This window comes from Carex rostrata, chromosome 16, assembly GCF_964058835.1.
Source record: "Carex rostrata chromosome 16, lpCarRost1.2, whole genome shotgun sequence".
Classification (NCBI taxonomy): domain Eukaryota; kingdom Viridiplantae; phylum Streptophyta; class Magnoliopsida; order Poales; family Cyperaceae; genus Carex; species Carex rostrata.
Genome location: NC_135933.1, coordinates 9,032,828 through 9,042,925, shown reverse-complemented (window position 1 = coordinate 9,042,925; position 10,098 = coordinate 9,032,828). Strand labels below are relative to the sequence as shown.

At 33.8% G+C, this 10,098-nt stretch overlaps 1 protein-coding gene across 2 annotated transcripts; it reads left to right on the top strand.

Moving 5' to 3' along the window:
* Nucleotides 1-2,581: 2,581 nt before the first annotated feature.
* LOC144567226 (pre-mRNA-processing factor 19-like) lies at nt 2,582-9,366 on the top strand. Of its 2 annotated transcripts, XM_078317312.1 has the most exons (18): nt 2,582-2,863; nt 2,979-3,064; nt 3,586-3,657; nt 3,892-3,954; nt 4,303-4,389; nt 4,533-4,659; nt 5,109-5,227; nt 5,322-5,438; nt 5,523-5,618; nt 5,718-5,777; nt 6,586-6,660; nt 6,782-6,886; nt 6,969-7,085; nt 8,069-8,146; nt 8,497-8,593; nt 8,732-8,783; nt 8,885-8,955; nt 9,041-9,366. In XM_078317312.1, the coding sequence occupies exons 1-18, from the start codon at nt 2,851-2,853 to the stop codon at nt 9,166-9,168; spliced, it is 1,563 nt and encodes a 520-aa protein (XP_078173438.1). In that variant the 5' UTR covers nt 2,582-2,850; the 3' UTR covers nt 9,169-9,366. The 2 variants fall into 2 exon arrangements, with proteins under 2 accessions (XP_078173438.1, XP_078173439.1); XM_078317313.1 differs by lacking the exon at nt 5,523-5,618 and having other exon boundaries at nt 2,611-2,863.
* Nucleotides 9,367-10,098: the final 732 nt, after the last annotated feature.

Genomic DNA, 10,098 nt, shown 5'->3' with positions numbered 1-10,098 from the left:
TTTTGTGATATAATTCCTCATACTCCCCCTATTCCCTGTTCACAATTAAAGAGTTTGATTTCTATTAGAGGAAGGTTCAAATATTTCCAATTTTTTGTCACTATTATGTTTTATTTTTTTTAATATAATAATTCTAAAATTTATATGTCAAAATAAACCATTAGATGTGATCTATATTATTTTCACTACATGCCCGTAAAATTAATCACTTTTGGATTATGATTTTATATGAATCAATAAGTTGAAAAATCAACGTTCATAATTTATCCATATCGATGTATTTATTGCAACCCTCCTCTTTCTTTTAATATCTATCGAAATAAATGCAAGATATTATAATATTTATGTGTGCAAACTGCAAAGTTAAATAGATTACCTCTGGATATTCTGTTTTTGTGAATTGTACATACTAATGCATTAGATTTTTAAAAATAAAGGCATATTTGAGGTATCAAAATTGAGATATTAGAACTCTCTCAATTAATAATAAAATAAGGAAAATCCAAGGGCCTTTGTTTTCATGCCTCTCTCTATATTGACACTTTGTTACGGGACAGAGACATGTCAAATAAATATTTTTTATGTAATCACTTATACCCTCATCACATGCATGCATATTTAATTGTTTCCAGGACAATTATGAATTAATTTATATCTTGGATAAATATGGTATCAGTTATTGAATGTAATTAAGTCATTGGCGACTAAAATTATATTACATTGAATGTAATTAAGTCATTGGGGTCCAGGGCCGGAGAAAATTTGAGCCCAGGTCACTTTTTGAATTTTCAAAGTCCAAATAGTCGATCCGAACTATTCAATATAATATCCATATTAAAACGTACTTGGAGACCAAATTTAGCATTTTTTTGGAATTTTTTTATTAATTTTTAAGAATAGTTAGAAAATCCATTGATTCAGAAGATTCTGAACCATAAAAAACAATGATTTTCTACTTAACTTGAAAAATAGTAAAAAAATTCAAAAAAAATGCACAATTAGGTCTCCAAACATGTTTTAATATGGATATCATGTTGAACGGTTTGGATCGACTATTTGGACTTTTAAAATGCAAAATCTACTTATAAGCATATGGTGTTGAAATACTTGTGGAAGCGATTAGGGGTGTTTTAAATAAACTGGAGCATTCCGGACCAAATTTCGGTTTTGAAAATTTTCAAACCGAACCGAACCAAAGTTATAACTCTGTTTTAAAAAGCAAACCGAATCAAACCATTAAATTGAAAAACCAAATTGTTTTGTCCAAACTAATTATGTTTGGTTCAAAACCAACTAAACCGAATTCAGTGAACACCCCTAGAAGTGATTAGCTGGTCTGATTTTTTATTGATACGCCAATAGATCATACCTATTTATAGACAAATTTGAGTCATTTATATATACAAAATTTGAGTTCTAATATTTTATTTATTTTTAATATATATAATTTTTTTTATACATATACAAACTTTTTTTTTTGAAGGCCCTTTGAATTTTGGGGTCCGGGGCGGTCATCCTCGCTGCCCAACATAAGAAAGTAAGCCATAATAGAAAAAAAAAAGAAAAAAAAAAACTACGTAGTGAAAATTTTACTAGTAGGATTCATCAGCCCCAAAGCTCATTGACAGAGTTTTTATGAACACAATATGAATTTAAAAGAGAAACAATATCACTTTATGCGGTTATGCCATCAAAATTAAGACACATGTAATGATTTAACTTGATAGGTCAATGGGCTTATGCTACCGTGTGGAAGCGGGCGTGCCCGATGAGTATTGGTTCAATTTGGATCCAAATCAGTTTGTAGTCCGCTCGGAACCGTCTCATTTGCTTTTTATGATTTATGCACATTATTTTAATATTCGTCCACATCAGGTGCACAAATTATGAAGTAAATCGGATGATTTTGAACGAGCATCAGACTAATTTGAGTTGATGTCCATCGAACACCTCCCGCTTCCGTACTATGTATAGTGTAGATTGGTCTATACTTGTCAGAAATATTTGAGTGTGATGCCCACAGAATGCGCTCGCCTCCCCTACTATGTATACAAATTCGAATTGTCTCAGATACATGAGGTTCAATTAATAAATGTGAAACATTCTTTTAACATGGATGAATCTCAAAATGGATTCCCTGTTGTTTTCATAAGCATAGGATTGAATTTGGTCCGACTGAAATTAATTTAGACCATCTGAATTACACATAAGATATCTTGGGGATACAATATAGCATTGATAACATTTAAAGTTGTTAACCTGAATCATTGAAAACGATTTTTGTATGAAAATATACTTGTAGAGTAAATTTAATAATTTAATAATTTTTAATATTTTTTAAAATAAATATAAAATTAATACTCTCTGAATGATTTAGAATCTCTAAATCAAGTGATTGTCTACTTATTTAAGAAAAATACTAAAAGAATATAAACTTTGATCGAACAGTACATATTTTTGATGATCGTATTGCATAATTCTTATCAACCATTTATACTCTATAAATAAAAAAAATTAATATTAAGTACGTGCATTTGCATTTATGCATAGTAAACACAGCCTCGCTTGTATTATATAATAGATTTTCATGTAATCCGAATTAAAATGCCACCAACGAATTTATGCCACGCGAGGGGCTCGACAAATCTGAACCGTCCAAATCATGCGCCGATCATTTCTCCTACAAATTTTGATTTTTGTTTTTCGGCGATAGAGTGGAGCGAGAAAGAGAGAGCCGACTGTGGGGAAGTGGAAAACTAAACCCTAGAACCAAACCCCTTTCTTCTCTCCTCTTCTCCTCTAAACGCGCGCGGTAGAAATCGAGGCGGGAAATCCTTAATCGTCTTCGCCATGATCTGCGCAAGTGAGTTCCCTTCTCTCCTGCTTACTCTCCTTCGTAACACAAACCCTAAGTAAGATATCTCTTGCTTTCTGTGGCGTATTTGATTTTTTTGCGATGGTTTTTGTTATTTGGGCAGTATCTGGCGAAGTGCCAGAGGATCCGGTAGTGTCGAAGAAATCGGGGCTTCTCTTTGAACGACGCCTGATTGAGCGCTATATTCAGGTTCGTTTTCGCAGCTTTCCATCCTTACCCCCAGCAAAAATGTAGAACTGTAGGTGTCAGTCTTCTGCTGAAATTTATTTTTTAAAAACGTTTATTGAAATTATTTAGTTTGTTGACCATTCCCATGTAGTTCCCTTAAGTTTCTTTAATTTTAATAAAAGTTTGTCACTTTAAGAATACTTTGAAATGACAAGCTTTAGTAAGCAGTGAAGGTTTCAGAGAATTTGAGCTTTGAAATTTCTGATTTGTCATAAAAATATTGCAAGCTTTTAGGATGAGCTGGGATGATCTGATAAAACGAACTGCTAATGATTAGGACGGTTTCAGAGGACCTCCATTGTTCTCCAGATATGGTGTTACTTGGCTAGTGCTTTAATATATGACGATATAATGTTTATAATTTTTTCTGTAGTAATTACCGCGGTGCATGTCCCAAATTGCATATCTATGTTTTTTGCAATGTTATATAGTCTTTAAGGTATTTCGTATGAAAATTTAGACAACTGTTCTTGAGATACCAGGATCACGGAAGATGTCCAGTTACCAAGGAGGAGCTCACCATGGATGATATAGTTACTGTTAAGACCAATAAGGTATGGCTTCCATTTTGATTCAAATGCATTGAATAATTTAACAATTGTAGTTTTATTCAGCAATTTGTTAGTTTTTTCTTAGAAGAGATGAAGTACCATGAATTATGTTTTTTTCCCATTCGGTGTGCAGTTTCATTTGATTATACCACTGTGCTAGCTGTTTTCTATTAATTTTGTCATTTATGTAACTTAGACTCAGAAACTCTTTGTGTCTTTTTTTGTATCTATGTATAGACTGTGAAGCCAAGGCCATTGCAAGCTGCCAGTATTCCAGGACTTCTGGGCATGTTTCAAAATGTATGGAATGGTTTACTCGTATAATATTATAAATCATAGACCAAGCAAAGTATTAGTTATTCAACGTCAATGATCCTTGCTATCATTTTTATCATAGCTTTTTTTTTGGCATCTATATTTGCTCATAAGTTGATAGTTATCTTTGAACTATTGCACCAGCTGCCCATATCAAGTTAGCAAACCACAGTTTGCATGGTATTTGATAGTTTTAAATCCTTTCCTGGCCTGTCTCAGGCACTTAAATTTTTATACTATTATATTTACATTTACAATGTTTTTGCTCATTCAACATACATGCAGTTTTTATCTATTTTTAATTTAGTTTTTTTTTTGTCATTGTTTATGTAGGAATGGGATGCTCTGATGTTATCAAATTTGGCGTTGGAGCAGCAACTGCACACGGCAAGGCAAGAGCTAAGCCATGCTTTGTACCAGGTATCTTTCTTGGTTACCTGATTCTATTTGATCACAGAAAATATGATGGTCTAAGTTAAATATTATTACAGTATTGTGAAAAATTAGGATTGTTGGATCCAAATGTAGATACTAATAGTTTATCTTATATATATATTATACAGCATGATGCGGCACTCAGAGTCATAGCAAGGTTAAAGAAAGAGAGGGATGAGGCAAGGTTACTTCTTTCACAAGCTGAAAGACAACTTCCTGCAGCAACAGCACCTGCCTTGTCTAATGGAAAGAGAGGTACCGTCCTTTTCTTGTTGGAATAATAACACTGGGGTCATGTGTGTATAACCAGAAAAATATTTGGAGCAATGTTATATGCTCCTTCAAAGCATGATATTGTAATGTATAGTTGGGTGAAGTTTGAGCTCTTTCTATGCGCTTCTTTGAAATATGTACCTCATATCTGGTAATTATACAAAAAGAACCGAAAGCAACCCTTTCCTCTTCCTTCTGTATAAGAGATAAACAGTGTGCTTGTAGTGGTTATTTGGGGTATCTTATTATGTACATGGGAAGGATGGTTAAAAAGAATGTATTCTACTTGCATATAGAGGGCATGGGCGATTTTTAATTTTTTTCACAGATCTATTTAAAATTCTAAAATTTTGTGGTATCATACAAAATTTGATGAAATGTATTTTTTTTGCATTGAATATCCTGAATATTTTGTTTCCTTGTATTCACAGTTGCAGAGGATGAGGTGGGCCCTGATGGGAAGAGAATTCGACCTGGAATTGATTCAGCCACAGTTGATGAGCTTGCAGAGTATAACAAGATGCTCTCTGCTCAGCGTAAGCAGCGTGAGGTATTGGTTCCTCTTTTTAAAACTTTTACTAAGTTTTTGCGCTTATCTCCTGAAATCAGATTTTCATTTTTTGTTTTTGTTCCTCTATTTTTAGATTCCTGCAACTTTAGCACCGATAGATGCTCTGGAGAGTTACACACAGATTTCAAGTCATCCCCTTCACAAAACGAACAAGCCTGGCATTTTATCAATTGACATACATCCTTCAAAGGTCAGTTTTATGTCATTTTCCTTAATTTTTAGGATATTTTTCTGTACATGTATTGATTTAAAATATGAATAATTTGATAAACAGGATATAATAGCAACTGGTGGTGTTGATACAAATGCTGTAATTTTCAATAGAGCTTCAGGGCAGATATTGTCAACACTGACTGGTCACTCGAAGAAGGTTCTTTATTTGATACTTCTATTTATTTATATGATCAGTTGGTAGGTCACTGTTTTTTCTTTTTGTGTTTATAACTTGATCATATCAACTCTTGTGTAGATTACGAGTTTGAAATTTGTTGGCCGGGATGAGCTTGTCATAACTGGATCTGCGGACAAGGTACACTGATGTTACAGATTTAATTACCCTTGTATAACTTTTGAAGTTACTGAACAGAAGGAAAATAAATGTTAAATAGTTAGATTAGTGTGTTTCATTTAATTCTTGTATTGTTTTTTCCACAGACAAAATTGCATGGTAGAATCTGAGTTGCAAGTCTATTCTGTGTTTAGTCGAATCGCATAGTTAATAGCCTAAATGTAGAGTGTAATTTGATTGAATTCTGACCAGATCTATTATTGTTAAAACCAATTGGAAACATCACATTCGAGCTACACCTGATTCCTACTTATTATGAAAAAAAGGTTCTTGAGTTAGCAATTTATCAAATTAGTCAACTTAATTGACTAATTACTGAGGAAAGTGGTCTTTTTTTTTTTTTCTGGTTTTATTCCTTTTGTTTCTGGAACTTTTTTTTTATTAGTTTTTTTGCTTCATCTGTATTGATATGTCTATTTAAAGTATAATTTTATTTGTAAAAGATAAGTTATCATGTATTAAAAGATTGGAATGCTTTTCGTTGGGGAATCTCCTGTAATCCCTAATATGTTTTCCTCTCTCAATCCTGAGCAGTGGTGGCCAAGTGATTCTCTCTCTCTCTCTCTCAACACACACACTCTGTCTCTTACTAAACTTAGTATTACCCAACTGCTAAGATCTCACAGGTATTAAAACTGAAAATGACAGACGTATTAAAGGTTTGAGAGAGAGAATGTAAAGTTGGATGTACATATTACTTTTTTCTAACGGAATATTTGTATAGTATTTGATGAATGTCACCTGAATAAGCTTAGAACAATGTGTGCAGACTGTTCGACTATGGCAAGGAACTGATGATGGAACTTACAACTGTGCACACATATTGAAAGACCATACAGCAGAGGTAAGAAGTAGAGTGAAGTGTACGCTCTTGGCAGATGAGTGGTTCTCTCTGATTTTTCTACTTTTTTGAAGGTCTCTTTGTCGATTCTGAAACCTCAACTTTGTGTAACTCATTAAATCAGGTACAAGCCGTGACTGTCCAGGCAACCAAGAAGTATTTTGTGTCAGCTGGCATGGATAATACTTGGTGCTTTTATGATCTCCCAACTGGCAGTTGTCTCAAACAGGTCTACCCTATTCTCTTTAACCTCTCTTCCTAGATTTTCTTTTTCTAGTGGTATAAATGTCTACTTGCACATAAGTTTACAGGTTGGGGAGCCATCACAAGAGGGGGGTTATACAACAGCTGCTTTCCATCCTGATGGTCTGATCCTTGGCACTGGTACATCCGAATCCCTCGTCAAAATTTGGGATATTAAGACCCAGGTATTGCTGTGTTAATTTTGGGTAAAATAGGGTTTGGTGTTTCTCATGTCTGGTGTTTAAATTAGCAATTTCTATTGTAGTGCCATAAAGTGATTAGTAAGTACTGATACATATACTTTATAAACTTGTTAAATTGACATGTTTTTAAGAACTGGTAGCATAACATAATATCAATTCTACAGTTATAATTTCAGATAACTTATTTCGCAACCGTGGCAAACAACAAAACGGTTTTAAAAAAAAGAAAAAACTGAATCCGCAGATATGTTATGTAGCTTAGATTGTGTATCAAATTGGTGCAATAACTGATTGGCGATTTCAAGCAATCTGAAAAATAACAGTTCAGCTTATGGATACTTGGTGACCAAACATTTCTCAGTTGAACCAAATTTCATGCACAACTTGTCTAATCTATGGATATACCTTTCTAACTCGACGACTATTTGTCCATTGTCATATAATATTGGCTGTCAATATCATCCCTCACTATAAATATAATGCAAAAGAATAGAAGCTCGTTACTAGCATAATTCAAATTAAAATGTAATGTCTACACCAGACAAGATAATGCAATAAAATAGAAGCTCATTACTAGCATAACTGAAATTATAAATCTTAAATTAAAAAAAAATGCAATTTCCTCAAATTAAACATGTGCACAAGTACTCCAACATCCTAAAAACAAATATGGTTCAATGTTATATCAGATTATTTTTTAACAGTTCCGATCTTTCATATGGGATTCAGTGGATGAATATTGCTAACCCAACTATTGTATTGGTGCTATATCTGCCTCATTGTTGAATCTGCTACAATAGCACAATATTTCCCCTCTTTTGGTGATAGCTAGTGAAAACATGTTGAAATTGCTATATTACTGCTATTTAGAAGCTTGATTTATTGTACAGCCTACAACTCTTAATGTAAGAATGTAATTTTTTTTCTCTTTCTTCTGTTAATTATTTTAATTGAATTCATTGTAGGCATTTGTTACCAACTTCGAAGGCCACTCTGGGCCAGTCACAGCCATGTCCTTTTCAGAAAATGGTTATTTTCTTGCGGTAGGTGCCATTTTACTCTTGAATATACAACATTTGACATTGTTGCAAGTCACAGCCAGCATGCAACATAATGGGTATTCTATGTTATGTTGGTACAACTTTTTTGTAAGCTCAAATTAAATTAGCAGTGATCTTATATTTTGGTTTTGAGTAGTTTTAAATATTAAGTTATTTTGAATGGGTGAAAAGTCAAGTGCCATTCGGTATTTTTTTTTTTGTTGCTTAGCCTTAACCTTCTTTTGATAGCTGAGTTTTATTTTAATATAATTCACAAATTATGGAGACTTGGAGCATTTATAGAACTGCATTTTTATGTTTTGGGGTTGCTCATTATGTTACTGTTGATCCAGACTGCTGCATCTGATGGTGTCAGGCTTTGGGATCTTCGCAAATTAAGAAACTTTAGAACATTTTCTCCATATGATGCTAATACACCCACAAACTCCGGTATGATCTTTAATCATTGATGCTGTTACATTGGTCCAGATATGAATACCATATGAATTTATGATGTATGTTTTCCATATTGTATTTATGCTTTTCACTTAATTTAGTACAGTAAATATAATTACATTTTCTTTTCAGTGGAATTTGACTTCAGCGGAAGTTATCTTGCTATTGCTGGGTCAGACATTAGGTACCTTTCTTTGCATTGAGACAATTGTTGATTGTCATACATATCATATAAATTTCCAAATATAATTATAAAATAGTAATTCTAACATTCATTTATCTCAGGGTGTACCAAGTGGCAAATGTAAAGCTTGAGTGGAACCTCATCAAGACATTCCCTGATTTATCTGGCACAGGTTGAGGCCAAAATTTAATGTTTTTTCAACTTAGATTTTTTTTTTTGTTTAATTCTTCACTGACAACCTTTGCTCTTCTGGCTAGGCAAAGTAACTTCAGTCAAATTTGGAGCTGATGCAAAGTACATGGCCGTGGGGTCCTTGGACCGCAACCTCCGCATTTTTGGTCTCCCTGGAGACGAGGCTGACAACCAAATGAAAGAAATGGAATAGACAGGTTCATTGAGCTACATTTGAATCCAAATGTCATGCATCCAAGGGGGCACATGAAAACACCGATGGTTACAAGTAGGTTCTGTACAACAATCTTTATTTCTTAAGTGTTAATGAGGTAGTTGAGATGTATCATTGGTTAGGCAGATCTTATGAGCAACTTTATTGTATTTTAGTAGGAATTGGAATTTTGAAGACGAGTCTTTGTACTCTCTGTTAGTTGCCTTGGTTTTATCCAAGATCCCGCAATATGGAGGGAATCGATTTCTAGCGTTTATTCATTTAAAAAAAAAATTGTTCAATGGCGAGATTTTTTTTATGGCACGTCACCCGTATCAATTTCTTTGGTGGCTGTGATTGCTTTTTTGCTTTTGTAAAATGTGCACATGTTCTTACTGTTATCTGAGCCAGGGTTTGAACAGAACTAAGTATGCTGTGTCGTTTGTGGAAGTTTGGTTTGCTACCTGCGCTTTGTATATGTTATACTCACTACTAACTAACTAGCTTGAATGTGATAGGTTGAATTCACTATGGTGTCCGCGCTGGGCTAGTAATCGATATATGTACGATTTTTTGTTGAGCGTAGGAATTAGGTAGTGTTATATTAGGGAATATAATTTAGACTGGATGGTGCTGGGCGAAACGCTCGGTTGTATCGGCAGTGATTACTTGGTTTCGGAATACGGGTTCCACAAGACTGTACAGATAAACCTTGCGGTAGAAATTTGGAGATTTGGTTCCACAAGACTGTCGTCCCTTGTGTCCTTTTTTTCGAGAAAATGTTAAGAAATGGGCTTGGTTGATGCTTCAAATCTACAGACCTAGCGGATCAATAAAGTTTTCCTGTTACATAAATGGGGTTGGTTGATGTTTATAGGCTTACATAAATGGGCTTCAAATCTCTTCCAATGCTGGAGAAAAATAAAGATC